Below are 16177 nucleotides of genomic sequence, written 5' to 3' on the forward strand. Positions count from 1 at the left end.
GCTGTCTCCAGGACCTCCCACGGATTAACATTACCGATGTGCATCGCATTTGCAGAACTATAACAGCTCCATCCAGCAAGCTGGAAAAAGGCTTTAAACTATACGCAGCCTCGTATATACACGAAGGTAAGCAACATTTAATGTTAATCAATTTCATTGCTAACGTCAATTGTTGGCTAACTGTAAACAAACAGGAATGCATTTATTGTTTTCATCATGTGTTTGTGTTATTGTTATCAGTTTCAAATAAAGACAGGGTGTCAATGAGGAAAAATGAGGCACCACACAATTTAATAGTATGCTAGTGACATAGGGTTCACCGTTCTCCAAAACCAGTTCAGGTGTTTTAGAGGTGAAGTTGTTTTTTATAATCGCACATTCGTTCATTTAGAAGTATCTATATTGTTTACCATTTTACTTTGAATATTCGATCGGAATTAGCATACAAGTGTGACTTGAAAACAACATTAATACTGTTTATTTGACTGTGAACAATGTTGTACTTTGATATTTGCTTCTAATATGATTTAGCTATTTAGAGCTTGCATATAAAACTTTTATAAAATTATATTATTAAGGGGAAAATTCAAATGTGCAAATATAAAACCAACTTTACCACTATTCAGGTGTTCAAGTGTTCAAATGCCTTCATTTGTGTTCCGAATTGTTCATGTGTGTTCCGATGTGTTCATTTTTTTGAAGTATTACAAATAACAAGGAGGTTTGGCAGAAGAATCAGAATGTTGTCAGTCTGAATTTGGCTTCCATATTTTAGAAACCTAAATGGTTTTAGTATTTAAGTATTACATAAACCCAGAGCAGCCAAAGTGTTATCTGCACCTACAAAGCCACCTTGGTTATTGTTCTACTAAAATTAACATGCTTCTAACTTGTATTTTATTGGCAAGAAGTACAATTAATAATTATGTATATATATATACATTTTTTTTAGGTTGGACTCAAGGATGCTTCACCTTTGGTGCTCACACACAGCAAGTGTTCATGTGTGGCAGGCACTGCTTTGTGCAATCATACGGTTGCCTTGCTGTTTCAAACTGCTCATTATTCCCAGCTTAATTTATCTGTTGTACCCCCTGTGCTTAGCTGCACTGAAAGAGAACAATCCTGGCATAAACCACGAACAATGGTAATTTAACCTTAGAAATGTAGGCTTATTTGTTAGACAGTATAATCACAATATGTGACATTGTTTGTGAAGTTTACACTAAAATCTCAATGTAATTTTGAGATTAGGAGCTTTAAAGTTTAGTTTCAACCATTTATTTGACCATGATTTCAATATTTGACATGACCTTATTCTGTTCATATTAAAGATATCATGGTTAAATTTTCTAAGAATGTTGTTTATGTTATGCAGGTTAATTTGATGTAGAAACTGAATTCTTTTAAAAGTACATTTAACATTTGTAGTTTACCATTTGTTATATGATTATTTACGTTTGTTTGTCAGAGTGTGAAACCAGGCCCGATCAATGCCATGGTCATCACAAAACCTGTAGCAAGCCGTTCTGCACAAGGTGGAGTGAGGTGAAGTTCAGCAACCACATTTTTTTTTTATGGTACAAGGATGCTGAGAACAAAGATATTTTGTTACATTTCATTGCAAGGCTTTATGCTGTTAAAGCATTTAAAATAATACATATAAAATGTAAAAAAAAAAAAAAAAAAAAACTGAAATAGTAATTAAAGCAATGAGAAATGTAGTGTTACCAACAATAATTAACCTAAATATTTCCACACTGAAGTGGACTCTACAGAGGGATGGTGGGCCCTTTACCAGATTCATGCATGTTTAGAGTTGAGGAGGCATATGCAGAATTCAGCCCTGAGGACAAGCCACTTGTTACCACCATGAACATGTCACCTGACAAGCCACTTGCTGAAAGTGCATTTGGGTTGGTCTAGGAAGGAAGCTTATTGTCTTTCCAGCAGCCTGTCTTAACATCGCGGTACATCACACTACACGATGCTCCATCAACTCCACCTTTGCCTCTTGAAGGATATTATCTTGCTCCATCTACATGCAAATTTGTTTGCACTGAGGAGGAGCTCTTTCACCTTCAAAGTCTAAACACACCACTAGATATGGCTCAGAAAATTGAAAAGGCAACACGCGAGCAAAGCTCTTGTCCTGACTGGCATCAGCTTCGCAGATCAAGAGTAACAGCTTCAAGGTTTCGGGAGATATGTCACGTCAGAGGACTAAGCTCTGCAGAGTCCCTTGCAGAGCGAATCATCCGAGGAACCAGACAAACAGCAGAGATGAGAAGAGGTGCTGAAATGGAGTCAGATGTAACAGCGGAATACACCAAGTTGAAAAATGTCAAATTCTCACCCTGTGGTTTAATCATCCGACCTAATGCTCCATGGCTTGGTGCATCCCCTGATGGCATAGTTTTTGATCCCACCGACAATCCTCAATTTGGACTTGTTGAAGTTAAATGTCCTAATGTCAAACATTGTAGATTGCAAATATTTGCAAATGGACCATGGATTTCTCACCCTGAAAAAAAGCCATGCCTACTATTACCAAGTGCAGGAACAACTACTGGTCTCCGGAATGCAGTGGTGTGATTTCATGGTGTGGGCCCAGGAGGATTGTTTTGTCCAGCGTATCTAAAGTGACACTTCAGTGCACAAAGTTATCAGAGAGAAGGTGGATTATTTTTTACTTTTACACATACATGCCAAAATACTTGTCAATGAAATAACTGTCAAAGAAATGAGTAATCTGTAAAACAGTACTCAAACATGTTATTAAATGTGTTTTATTTGTACAATGTCTGTTTGTGTGTTCAATTCCTTTTTCTGATATGTACAATGTCAGTTTTATTTACAGTATATTCCACTTATCTTGCTGGTCATAACAGTTTCCTCTTAAAATAAACATAGATTGAGTTAACATGTATTGAGAATGGTGAAAAAACAGTAACAGTTAAAGTAAGAATTCCAGTAGTCAAAGTAAACGGTAATCTAAGATTTTTTTCATTTGATCCATGTCTTAATTAACCTACCTGCAATGCATTAACCTACCTGCAATGCATCCTGCAGGAAAACACTTCAACGCATAGTGAGAACAGCTGAGAAGATCATTGGTGTCTCTCTCCCCTCCCTTCAGGACATTTACAGCACACGTCTTACCCGTAAAGCCCTCTGCATAACAGCAGATGCCACCCACCCAATGCACAGCTTCTTCAGTCTGCTGCCATCAGGGAGGAGACTGCGCAGTCTCCAGGCCAGGACCAACAGACTGAAAGACAGCTTCATCCATCAGGCTGTCAGGAAGCTGAACTCTCTCCCAGCTCTGCTCCCCGCTCCCTCCCCACGCACCTCCTCCCCTCGCACCTCTGGACTCTGACACACACACACACACACACACACACACACACACACACACACACACACACACACACACACACACACACACACACACACACACACTCATCTGCACTGGTCACTTTATGCAGACACATACTACCTCCCAATATGTCACTGTCACTTTATCACAATTATCATGTTTACAAGTTCTTTTTGCACTATACTGTTTTTTATCTGCACAACTCTGGTTTACTTTGCACTCATTGCTATATGCCCTTAATGTCACTGTATTGTTTACAATTTTTTATTACATATGTATATTTCTCAGACCACATTTATGTGCAATGTATATACTGTAAATTTTCTAAAATTTTCTTTTTTTCTTAAACTCTACTATTTTTTATATATATATTTTATATTAATGTTAAGCACCTTGGGTCTGAGAGTAACGCAATTTCGATTCTCTGTATGTCTTGTACATGTGGCTGAATTGACAATAAAGCTGACTTTGACTTTGACTTTGACTTGACTTAACTAATGCCTTGTTTTGATAATTTGACAACAGACATGCAACTGAAAAAAGTTGATTGATGTTAACACTGTGGGAAAGTGTAATGACACCATCAAAAAGTTTGTTTTGTTTGATCGTCCTGATGACCCGTTCCACGTGCACACGCAATCTCGCTATTGCCTGCGTTTCTTTCACCTGATGTGCTGGCATCTGCTTTCCCCTGGACAGAAATGGTGGACAGTACACTTTGCATTTGACACAGTCACTAATCAGAAAGCCTTTATCAACCATAACTGCCATGTCTTCTGTCAGCATTTTTGTTATCCCACACTGTTTAAAGATCTCCCTGTCACTCACTGACCCAGCATAAAGCTGAGAGACGAATGTCACTGGACCATGAGGCGCTATTCCAATGAGGCCTTTCATTGTGCAGTGAGATTTGTAATTTGAATACATTTCACTTTGCAGTAATGGTGAGGATGGTGTTTGACATCTGATCTCAGTGCAGTCAATGATGACCTGTGTGTCTGGGAAATCAGAGAACTCTTCAGGAAGGTTAGATTTTACATCAGCTGCTGAAAGCCACACACACACTGATCCCAGCAGTGTATAGAGATAGTTTGTCCATGTCGCAATTATTCTGCTCACTGTGGAAGGATGCATGTGGAAACTGTGCCAGGTCTTTCTCCTTTAATCCAACAGACAGGTAGACAAGGAAAAGAAAAAACTCATCAATTGGCTGCAGCAGCTGTCTCTGGGAAGGTGAAACATGCATAAAGGTAAGTTTGTTTAAGAACATATTAAAGTCAGCTTTATACGCGTATATGGGTGTGTGTATGTATGTATATATATATTTACATACATGTAAATAAATGTGTATGCATGTATATATGTATGTGTATGTATATATGTATGCACTCATACATATATACACATACCTACATGTATATGTATGTAGGTGTATGCATGTATATATTTATATGCAAGTGTGTGTTTAAGCGTGTGTGTGTGTATATATTTATACACACACATACATATACATGAATACACATACATAAGTATATACATGCATGTATATACATATATGCATGTATGTATGTGTATGCATGTATATATATATATATATATATATATATATATATATATATATATATATATATATATATATATATATATATATATATATATATATATATATATATATATATATATATTTGTGTGTGTGTGTGTTTAATTATATATAATTATATTATATATATATATATATATATATATATATATATATATATATATATATATATATATATATATATATAAATAAATGTGTTTGTGTACAGTCATGCTTACTGTGCGTATAAAACCTACCTCTGATGGTGGCAGTCTTCCTGCTTTCTAGCAGCAGATTTAGCCCTGGACACACGAATGATTTTGTGAATGGATGGCTCGATTAGCCACCAGAAAGATGTCAGGTGACGGTAGCTGGGCAACCTATAAGCAGAAGTGTTATTGAATACATTTACAAATTGTTTACATGTTTCCGTGCTAGTAATGCATGCACGTGTATTTAAAAATGAGTATATGTAATCACATCTAATCCTAAGATTCTTCCAATCTTCAGACCTACCTTGTATAAAATCGGATGTCCTCATCTGAGCCAGCAAACCGTTCCAATCCAAAATCACGCTGAACGTGTAGTTCTTGTAGCTGTTTTTTCAGCTCATCCACTTCATTTGAAAGTTCTTCTATTTTAGCATATGCCAGATCTAATGATGAAGGCTCGGGAATGGTACAGTAATCATGATCCATCGTAACATCCATGGGTGTGGGTTCGACGGATACCACTTCAGCCGGCCTCTCTCTCCTCTCCCACACACTGGACCGCGATGCTTTAACTGCATAGTTATTCCAGGAAAAAAGCACTGGCACAGCGCCAGTTACTAACTTTTTTCGTGCCTCTGGTGTTTGCGGTTCAATAATCTGATCCCTGCTAAAATGTCTACTGCAAACCTTGGAATTGCCGGTTGGACAAAAATCATCTCGGCGTATGTTCACAAGCCACTGTTTTCTAAGGTCCACGTTTAAAGGAAAACTGTGAAAACTTATACTTCTGTTGAATTTCGCAGAAGATGTACACAGCGGAACGCAGCAGTGTACGTTGTATACCTTCTGCTGTCTCTGAAATCTATAAACACTTTTTTTTGAACATTTTCTCCCAACTTCGCAACAATGGCCGACAAACCGGAACTAAGCGGGCCCTATTACTTCAAGGCGGAACTAAGTCACGAGCCTGCGTGCAAGTAGCGCATTGGTTAGGCATTACCACACTATGCTTTATAAAGCCATCGTCCAAAGCCCTCTTGAACGAGCAGCGTTCTTAAGGATTTGAGTTTTGTTAAGAAACCGACTGCTAAACATCCCGCTGCGTAAACACTCGTTACTCTTAACAAAAAGCAACCATGGCACCTGTACATTAGGCACTGCTGGGATTTGAACCCAGGATCTCCTGTTTACTAGAGGGGCACTTTGACCAACTAAGCCACAGCACCAACGCTAGAAAGGAGGAAAGACGTTTTTGCACACAGAGACTAAAAAAAGACAGCAAGTCTTAAAATGGCAGGCAAAGAGGTTGTTTAACTCTATTTTACTATTTATTACGCCTCAAAGCTATACAATTTTATAATTCATTCCGGTAAGCTCTATAAAACAAGCACATGCACCATCTGGACTAAGGCGCTGCTGGGATTTGAGACCAGGATCTCCTGTTTACAAGGCAGGCGCTTTGACCAGCTAAGCCACAGCGCCACAAAATTCACAGTAAGAGACATTTGCCCGATAACAAAAATCAAAGAAAAAAATAATACACAACAAAAACCAGCATGTCAGGATGCAGAAAATGCTGACAAGACTGACGTGGTCTTTTAGAGTCTGGATGATCATGTCTCAAACCTGACCGGTAACCTGGCCTCTGTTCAAGATCAAAGCAAAAAATGTGTGAATTTATTTTTACTAAATTTATTTTTAACTATTTTTACTAGGCTACATAACAATAAAACAATATTCTGGACAAACTAAGACATTGTGCAAACGTTTAACCGTGGCAGAACCCCAATAATTAGAAAAAAAAAGAAGAGAAAGACAGGCAGAGTGATAAAACGGATAAATAGAAATATTAATTTAGAATCACGGATGACTTATTTGAGCGCAATAGCCCAAATACATGTCATAAAATATTAATATTAACAATCATAATTTAAATAATGAAATTATATAACCTATCCCAATCCTGACATAGCTGCGTTTAAATAATAACTGAAGACGCTCCTTTAATGCATTCGCACGTTATGTTAAATTATTTTAAATTAGACAACCCATCCATAACCAACCTTAAATCATACCTGAACACTGTTTAACAGTTCCAAGTAAACTGTTTTGTGTGACATTTTCATAAAATCTCTCTGCTTTTGAATATCTTTGTTCGTAATTGTTCTTAGCCCTGTCAATGTTTATCTATTTTGTATTGTTATAATATTTCCTTTCCTGTTTCTCTTACGTTTATATTCTTTAGCTGTCAATATAATACTTGGCGTCTATGGAAGAAAGAGTCAATAAGACAATGTGTAACATCATATTCATCAAAAGACGGTTTATGTGCAAGTAACTGCACCGGTCCGAGCAGGGAGCGAGCCGGCATGGGAGACAAGCTCCGATAAGATTGCAGAACAACGTCTGTCACTGGATCCGAGAACTGAGATTTACGCGATCACCAGCTGGCTTCCGTTACATAAGGGCAAATATAGATGACTAAAACCTCATTTACTCATTTTACTCATACTTTTTATCATTTATAATGTCCAAAACATTGATATTAATATTAAATGCTACTTTTGTGCCTTTAATAGCCTTTTTCTCGCCTGTTTACTGGGTTAAAAATCTTACATTCCATCTCCACCTGCTGGTGAAAGCTAGAGCAGCTGGCGATCTTCAATCTGCAATCTATTGCTTTTCCTGCAGTTCCCAGATGTAATGTTGAATTTTAACAGTCGAATTTGATCCACTGAATTTATGGAAGCGAATATTTGAACTGAAATAAAATGAACTGAAAATTACCTTTTGAATATTATACATCGTATTTTTAAAGGGTATTGAATATTTTGTAAGTGAAATCTGAAAATTGAATATGAATTATTGAATTTTTAAGTATGAAAACGTGTTTGAAATATTTTTTGTTGAAATATTCAAAGCTTAAATATACAGATATGTTAAATTTCAGGACCTAAAAATACAAACCCTGGAATTCAAGTCATTAAAATGCAAGAACTTGTTAATACGGTGTATTATTTTTTTCAGTTTGTGATATTCAACAAGCTTTTTAATTCAAGACTTTAGGCATTGATTTTGTTCCATATTAGCTGTGGCTAATATTTACCTTAAGGCTAAATGATCAAAGGGAAGGCCCATTTCTTTTGTCCAGTTTTCTCCTGTTTTGTGGCTAGTTATGGAGGTTAGAATTGTATGCTTAATTTATGGAACTGTATTTTTTGGTATGGGTAAGAGGTTTAATATTAGGTAGCGTACCTTGTTTTGTTTGTTGTTTTGGCCTTTTTGTTCCCTAATTCTGATTTTGACCTTTTTGTTTAATTAATCTGATACCCCTTTTTGACAACTTGGCCTGTGTGTGTGTGTGCTTGGGGAGCAGGAAAGGGGACTCCAGGTGACCACTTTTTATAGCGGTCATCCTTAAATTTATGTGCGTAGCGGGGTGCATCCGCTACGTAACAGTATCTTACCAATCTTGTTAATATTATTTACGTGGCCAACGATAATAACATAACACAGTACTGAGTTAACTTTTAGCAAGGTAACAAGATCTACAGCTCGAGGCAATGACTTAGAAGCACATAAACAAGAACACAGTTCTTACAAAATGAGAACAAAGATTTATTGAGCTACACTACGATACATGAAACTAACTACGTAATAAGCAGACAACAAACAAACTCGCACACACAGAGGCAGTTCAGAGGATGTAAAATGAGTTGACAACCATCCCAAATTAATTCTAATACTTTTCACAAGATCTTAGAATAACACCTGAGAAACCACAAAAGCAGAGATATGGCTTATCTTTAACTGTTTAAGATCAATCTGCCCCAGATCAGTAAGAGACGTTTGTTTGTTACTTGCACTTTTGCTGAAGATGAATCTCCCTCGCCAGCTGGCCTTGGGGAAACACAGTGCTCCTGATTGGCTGGTGGCTTCTGTGACGTCCTTGGAATTCCCTCGCTTGTGGGTGGGTGGTTCTGGGTTACTGAGGTGACGGACTGCTGAAAGTCGGTTTGCGGAAGTTCGTGCAGTTTCAAAGCAAAATTTCTTTGTTGCAGGGTGTCTTTAAGTGACCTGGTCTGATCCATCCCTATGGCACTGTCTGCCAATGAGCAATTGCCATGAAGGGCGGTGCCACACCCCGTGTCGACGTAGAAAGGGTCAATCATTAACACACTGCATGTAGATTTCACGGGGAAGAACTCTTGCAAGATTGAAACTATCTTACATCAAATGTTACAAGACGAATACTGTTTGTACTACTAGTTTTTCATTTACACTAACAGATTGCAAATGTCACTAGCTTTCATTCAAGTCCAGATCTCATACATTTCAGACACATACAGATCAGTTTAATCTGCTTTAAGGGTTAAAACAACACATTGATTAACCTGGTTGGTTGAAATAACCACAGCATATGAGGAACATTATGGTGTATTATTCAAAGATACATCTGCCTTAGTTCTAACATTTTAAGAGATTTACTTTCATTTGTATGCATTAATGTTTCTAGAGATCTCTTCGTCTCTACGAAATTGTGCATCTGACAGGATGCACAATTTCAATGTCATTCAAAAGTCTTGTGAGGCGGTTCCTGCTGAAAATCCCGTAAAGCCCCTTTGTTTAGTTTAAATCATTTACTAATTTTGCTGAAGGGTACCTGGAACATCTGCAGCCAGAGTATTGGTCAGAATAACCCAAAATCAATTGGTGCTTTGTTATCGTGATGGTTTAAGCCCTTAAGCCAGTTCAATGACTGAGACAATTTGCAGATGCCCAAGATTTCAGATTCAACTCGTGCTGACCACTGCAATATGCCCATGAGTTCCTTCAATGTGTTTATTAAGGTGTGATGATTTGCTGAAACTCTCCCCACACTGAGTGCATGTGAATGGTTTCTTTCTAGTGTGGATCCTCATATGGTGATTAAGGTTTGTTGAGCAGTAAAAACTCTTCCCACACTGAGTGCATGCGTATGGTTTCTCTCCAGTGTGGATCATCATGTGTAGATTAAGGTTGGATAATTGGCTGAAACTCTTCCCACACTGAGTGCATGTGAATGGTTTCTCTCCAGTGTGGATCCTCATGTGGTTATCAAAGTTTGTTGAGCAGTTAAAACTCTTCCCACACTGAGTGCATGTGAATGGTTTCTTTCCAGTGTGAATCATCATGTGATAATTAAGGTGAGATGATTGGTTGAAACTCTTCCCACACTGAGTGCATGCGTATGGTTTCTCTCCAGTGTGGATCCTCATGTGTTGATTAAGGTGTGATGAGCAGTTAAAACTTTTTCCACAACGAGTGCATGTGAAGGGTTTCTCTCCAGTGTGGATCATCATGTGTAGATTAAGGTGTGATGATTGCTTGAAACTCTTCGCACACTGAGTGCATGCAAATGGTTTCTTTCCAGTGTGGATCATCATGTGATAATTAAGGTGAGATAATTGGTTGAAACTCTTCCCACACTGAGTGCATGTGAAGGGTTTCTCTCCGGTGTGGATCATTATGTGAATCTTAAGTTTGCTTTTGGTGGCGAAACTCTTTCCACACTGAGTGCAGGTGAAACGATTCTTGTCTCTCCTTTTTAAAACACCATCAGTCTGTAAATGAGTTTTTTCCACAATTTTGACATGATGTTCCTCCTCTTTACTCGCCTCATTCTGTTCAATTAGGTCTGAAATAAATAAATAAATAAAACATTAGTTTTCATTAAGTCTTAAAAACTCTCATCAAAAGCTAAAAAGTGAAAAGACACTGGAAACATTGGCTACACACACTGTAATTTTGATGCACATTGAATGTCAAATGAATCAGATCATATTTTGTTTGGTTCATTAACGTGTACACATTTAGGCAGATTCAATTCAATTCATCTTTATTTATCTAGTGCTTTTACAATGTAAATTGTGTCAAAGCCGCTTAACATAGAAGTTATAGTAAATTTAAACAGTGTCAATCCAGTTTTCAAAGTTTTTCATAAAAGTCATTTTGGTCATATTGATAAGACACAGATTTCTACGATTTGTAAAGTGGACAGGGAATACTTCTTTGTTGTGTGCCTGACTGGTAAATGTATCAGAAAAAAAGTTCTGGGGTAAGAGCTGAATATTTGCCTGTGTGGAAATATAAATTTCTATCATCTAATTCCAAATGAACAATAATCTACGTATAACTAAAAGGTTATATTCTTTGGTTTTTAATTATATGATTTCATTAACATCCCAGCTTGGAGGGACATTTAATCTTAATCTTTCTGACTACAGGCTAAGCCAGTGATGCAAATGCTTTAAACGACTCTGTCTTTGTCTTCAGGTGTTGCTTTTATGCTACAGAAACCCTATGTTGATTAACTTGTGTGGTCAGTAGCTGGGCCGTTTTTTAACACCTATGCCATGCTGACTCCAACTCTTAATTTGCATGCTTTGTTTAGCCATGTCCCGTCCTCCTAAGAACACAATATAGACAAGAAATCTTTGTCTTAAATTAGACTTGTGTGAGACTTGTGAGAGACTTGTGAAAGAACTTGCAGACTGCGGACCTCTAGTAGGCTCTTGCAGACACACGGACATCTTAAAGACGCTGTATGACTGCAGATTAACCAACACGTCTTAATAAAGGAATTCTGCTTGTTTCGAGTCTCCTGGACTGGGTTCTCTCTTCTTTTCACTCATTTATTTTTTTACAACACCTGGCAGATATGAGACGTACCTGTACAGCATCTGCATAAAGGCTGGAATGTGCACCTTTCCTTTTGTTTGCTGTTGGGTCATTTTCATCCATTCTGGGGTGATTTTGAGGTTTAATTTGGCCGAAACGTTCTCAGTGTTTCAGCAAATGGACTGATATTTGGGGACATCTTATTTTGACATATTCTGGAAAAATGCTCCATTGGCCTCTATTATAAATTTTTTTATAGTGCAAATAAAATACAATAAATAATAATAACAACAACAACATGGAAATCACTCAAATAAGCATATAAATGAGAGTAATAAATTCATCAAGACACAATGAAGTCCCCATCAATGGGAAAATGCTTTACATTTTTTTTTTAAAAACCTCAATACACTCTGGGCAAATTTACTCCCTTTTCGTTATATTCATGGCTGTTTTTTCTCCATTGACCTCTATTATAAGAACATTTTTTTTTATTGCAAAGCCATGACAGCACATATTCATGAATTTATGATTGTTGGTGTTCTTTGTGACGACATTGTTTAATTGGTCCCCCCATGTGACGGCAAAAAGGAAATGGGTGAGAGAATAAAGGAGGAGGAGAGTTAAAGAAGGCAGCATTATGTGGTGGGTAGAAGAAAGAGAAGTTGACTGTACTGTTGCGGTGTGGGGAAAGGAGTAGAGAAGTCGGGTCGAGATGAGCAGTGTAAACTTAACGACTGGCTGTGAGAAACAAAAAGCGGAAGTATGTATTGAAGCAACAGAGCAAAGACCGCTGTCTTGTTACTGAAGTGCACGTGACGTCTGTGAATGACTAAACCACTAAAGACTTCAGTGCAGTGTGTCCTGAACAAAATCAACTTACCGATTTATCTTTCTCGCTGGCATGGAGTCAGCTGCCAACTCACCTGCTGGGTTCACCAACAACCTCAACCTTCACATCCACATTCGCCATTCCCCACTCATTTCCCTTGACCCCTCCGCTCCATGGGTAAGAAGCAAAAGTTTTTGTTTTCTTTGCCCAAATTCTCATTTTGTTTCTCTTGTTTTGTTTTCTCCCTGTACTATTGTTATCATTATTATTTTCCCCGTTTTCAAATCTGACAAATCTGCTGGCCTGAAATCATTTGCATTTTTTTCTTTCATTTGAGTTATAAGTGCTGAGGGTTCTGCGTTTCATTGTTATATTGTTTGTTTTGTTGTTGATACTGCTGTTTGTGTGTAAAAAGTATTTTTTATTAATATTATTGACTAATACAAACTTTATTTAGACAATTACAGCAATTATCTGAGTTTTTTTCTGGTTCTCATTGTTTGTTATTTTATTTATTTAATTATTTTTTATTATTTGTAACTGGTGGTGAGAGCTAGCCGTGGTATATTTTGTTTGAAATGTATTTTAACAGATATTCTGTCTGGCGCCCAAGATTAACTACTTAAAAACAAGTGACAAACATATTTGTTTAATATTTGTTTATTGTATTTTTTTGGGGGGATCACCATTCCCACATCACCATTACATTTCCCTGTTGGGAAGAGATTTGTGATTTTTAAAATTGATTATCAGTTTCAGTGCAAAAAAGTTTCTGCCTTATGGAGTATAGTGTGTGTGTGTGTGTGTGTGTGTGTGTGAGAGAGAGAAAGAGAGAGAAGCTGGATTTATTGACCTTAGTCTAAAATGCGGAAGTGCGTCTGTTTTCGCGATTGTTTTAGAACTTCCGATTCAGTCGCCTAAGGTAGAAATGACTAGGAATAATAAACGGCAGAAAATGGTCATACTACTTGCTCTACAAGCAAATGTTTGCATGACTATACAGACCAAGTAGAATAATATAATAAGGAAATATCAGTTTGCAACATCAAACAGCGAAAATAGCAGTTTTTAATATCTAAAAATGAATGTAAGTGAAAGACCGGAAGTCTCGTGCCAAAAAGATTCAAATGGTTCCGCCCGCTCGTCGGCGAAGAATAAGGTGAATACTCTAGCCTGGCACCGCATCACACACCACCGCTGACTGCACGCTCACCTCGCGAAATGGATGAGGCCTTACTCACCACGTTTGCCATTGTGATATTCTTTAAAATGACAGGGGGCGGTCAAAAGAAACCCACTGTAAAGTCAGACGGATAAACAGAGAAGTAGAAAGTTTCCGAAACTACGTCATTTCATTAATATCGTTCAGTGTTTTTAAACTAAATAGATTTTTTGTTTATATAAATTATTTTAATGATTATAAGGATTTTTATGACCATTCAAGATTTTTTTTTTATCAAACTTTGGTGCATCACTTGCTTTTGTTCATATCTCGGACAGTTCCACCCATTATAATTTCTTAAAACATTAATGACTGCAGAACATGGGTTGCTCTACAAATACATATTTTTATTATGGCAAGAATAAAAGCAACAACAACAACAACAACAAAAAAGTACACTTACTAAAAAATACATGTTTCTTTAGATTTAGCCCGCTGCACAATTCACAGATTACTGTCTGGCTAGTTTCTCTCCTCTGCTTATGCTAAAAGGCAATAATGGTCCAACGTTTCTGACGATTAACACCAATAAAGCCTAGAAAAACAGGCATCAGTATATTGTACACTGAAAGGTTCAAATATTCCCTGTGTGTTTTGTTTTTGTGAAGTTTCAGTGCACTTTATTGACGCATTTCATTAAAACAGTTTAGAGAGAGAGAAAAGAGAGAATTCTAGACATCTAATTGTTGTTGTTCTGAGATTGTATGTAGAGCAGTCTACAAACTTGTTGTGAGTGTTGAAGCTGGCCTCTGCTGATGAAACTGCAAACTATCTACAGTAAACTTTCTTTTAATTGAATCTCTGACTCCTGCTCTTCTTCATCTGATAGTCTGGTCATTTTTTGGGTTAAAACTGTTGGTCCCCCTACAAAGTGTATTAATGCATGAACACTATAAACTGCTGTTTTACTCCACTGAACTCCATATAAAAGACAGAAACTTATTTGAACAGGCCCATCTAAAGGGTGAATGCAGCCAACTGATGATCAACAGTAAAAATGACACATTTGACCTCTTCCCAACAAGGAAAACAGCAACAATCTAGGTGTCAATTATTTGGTGTCATGGCTTTGCGGTAAAAAAATATGGTTATAATGGAAGTCAATGGGTCAAAAACAGCCAAGAACATAATGAAAGGGTATATAGATTGCGAGATTAATCGTATTATCATCACGATAACGATATTTTTGGCCCATGATCATGAAAATGGGAGACTAATAATACATAAAAGAATGACAAAAGACATGAGAACAAGTAACAAATGAAACTCATTCCCCGTCTTTCAATGAGTGCTTATGTGCATTTAGGAGAACTAGGCAGCACACTCAGGGCTGCAAGATGGATTAATTTAGTATTCTTCTTATTAAAATATATCTGAATGAGGATTAAATGACTGAGTTGGTCTTTGAGAATGAAAACTAACCTGTTTGTTCCTGTGGATCTTCCTGTTTGACTGTAATTGTTTCTTCAATCTTCACATCTTCACTCTCCTCTTTAATAAACGCCATCTTTATAACAGTGTGGAGATCAGTCGCTTCAGCAGGAGTTTTTCTCTGTGTTTGGACACTTTATCCTGCTTAAAATAAATAAAACAATGAACAGAAACAAAATAACTTCTCTTCAACACTTGCTTCAACAGTTTCTTTGTATGAAAGAAATTAACAAAAAGAAATAAGGCAAGTCAGAGCAAGAAACAAAAGCCACAAATGACCTGATTAAAACTAGTCCTCCATTTCTTATAGTGATGTATACTTAGAATGGAATGACATTATACTATTTAATAAAGTAAACCTTCATTAAAACACTTATTACATGCTGTTACATCCCTGTAACTTTATTTGAGTATGTTTTTAATTGTTGTTTGTTTTATTTACTTTATTGTCTGCTTACAGCAACGTGTAGCATTTTTTGCCCAAGACAAATTTTCTCTTGGGGACAAAAAGTTTATCCTATCTTTATTCAAACAATAGACCTCATTACTGTGAGTTAAATAGTACTACGTTGTATAAAGGGTTAAAATAATATTGTCAACAGCAGGTACATAATTTAGCACTGAATAAAAAAACAAACTTTAATCAATCGCTTTATATAAGTGTAAACGCTTTAAAACAAACCTTTCTCCAGTTGAACCGCAGCGCGGGAGCGGCGCAGGCTTATGACGTCACAATCCACGCCAAAATAAAAGACCTTTTAACCTTTTTTTTTTTTTTGGCACTTAAGTTACTTTTAGTCATGACTTAATATTTATAGTTTTTCTCTGCGTTTTGACTTTTTATCCTGTTAAAAATTAACAA

General features: G+C 36.8%; 4 protein-coding genes and 1 non-coding gene across 11 annotated transcripts in view; 2 read left to right on the forward strand and 3 right to left on the reverse strand.

Moving 5' to 3' along the window:
* Positions 1 to 16177, forward strand: part of LOC137491103 (uncharacterized) — a 1183352-nt gene that overhangs the window by 278732 nt on the left and 888443 nt on the right. The gene's annotated exons all lie outside the window — the stretch shown is intronic.
* Positions 1 to 16177, forward strand: part of LOC137489733 (uncharacterized) — a 281585-nt gene that overhangs the window by 237118 nt on the left and 28290 nt on the right. The gene's annotated exons all lie outside the window — the stretch shown is intronic.
* Positions 2668 to 6118, reverse strand: LOC141381824 (uncharacterized). Of its 2 annotated transcripts, none has more exons than XR_012402616.1 (4): positions 5475 to 6118; positions 5216 to 5338; positions 3875 to 4604; positions 2668 to 3031 (listed from the first exon to the last, which is right to left on the reverse strand). XR_012402616.1 is itself a non-coding variant. In XM_073948836.1 (4 exons), exons 1-4 carry the CDS (start codon positions 5666 to 5668, stop codon positions 3023 to 3025), a joined length of 990 nt encoding a protein of 329 aa, XP_073804937.1. In that variant the 5' UTR covers positions 5669 to 6118; the 3' UTR covers positions 2781 to 3022. The 2 variants fall into 2 exon arrangements, 1 of the variants encoding a protein (XP_073804937.1); XM_073948836.1 differs by having other exon boundaries at positions 2781 to 3031; positions 3875 to 4538.
* trnat-ugu (transfer RNA threonine (anticodon UGU)) lies at positions 6579 to 6652 on the reverse strand. Its single transcript has one exon. It is a non-coding gene; the product is annotated as a tRNA-Thr (tRNA).
* LOC137489753 (uncharacterized) lies at positions 8771 to 16048 on the reverse strand. 4 transcript variants are annotated; one of them, XM_073948859.1, is made up of 4 exons: positions 15998 to 16048; positions 15307 to 15456; positions 11882 to 12068; positions 8771 to 10847 (listed from the first exon to the last, which is right to left on the reverse strand). In XM_073948859.1, the coding sequence occupies exon 4, from the start codon at positions 10675 to 10677 to the stop codon at positions 9964 to 9966; it is 714 nt and encodes a 237-aa protein (XP_073804960.1). In that variant the 5' UTR covers positions 10678 to 10847; positions 11882 to 12068; positions 15307 to 15456; positions 15998 to 16048; the 3' UTR covers positions 8771 to 9963. The 4 variants fall into 4 exon arrangements, with proteins under 4 accessions (XP_073804960.1, XP_073804961.1, XP_073804958.1 ...); XM_073948860.1 differs by having other exon boundaries at positions 15307 to 15459; XM_073948857.1 differs by lacking the exon at positions 11882 to 12068.

This window comes from Danio rerio, chromosome 4, assembly GCF_049306965.1.
Source record: "Danio rerio strain Tuebingen ecotype United States chromosome 4, GRCz12tu, whole genome shotgun sequence".
In the NCBI taxonomy this organism is placed as follows: Eukaryota; Metazoa; Chordata; class Actinopteri; order Cypriniformes; family Danionidae; genus Danio; species Danio rerio.

Coding starts and splice junctions, on each gene's coding strand:
- LOC141381824 (XM_073948836.1), bottom strand. CDS start 5,668: ATGGATGTTACGATGGATCATGATTACTGTACCATTCCCGAGCCTTCA. Junction 5,339..5,474: donor GACATCCGATTTTATACAAG/GTAGGTCTGAAG, acceptor TTCTGCTTATAG/GTTGCCCAGCTACCGTCACC. Junction 4,539..5,215: donor GAAGACTGCCACCATCAGAG/GTAGGTTTTATA, acceptor GTTGGATTAAAG/GAGAAAGACCTGGCACAGTT.
- LOC137489753 (XM_073948857.1), bottom strand. CDS start 15,391: ATGGCGTTTATTAAAGAGGAGAGTGAAGATGTGAAGATTGAAGAAACA. Junction 10,848..15,306: donor AGATCCACAGGAACAAACAG/GTTAGTTTTCAT, acceptor TATTTATTTCAG/ACCTAATTGAACAGAATGAG.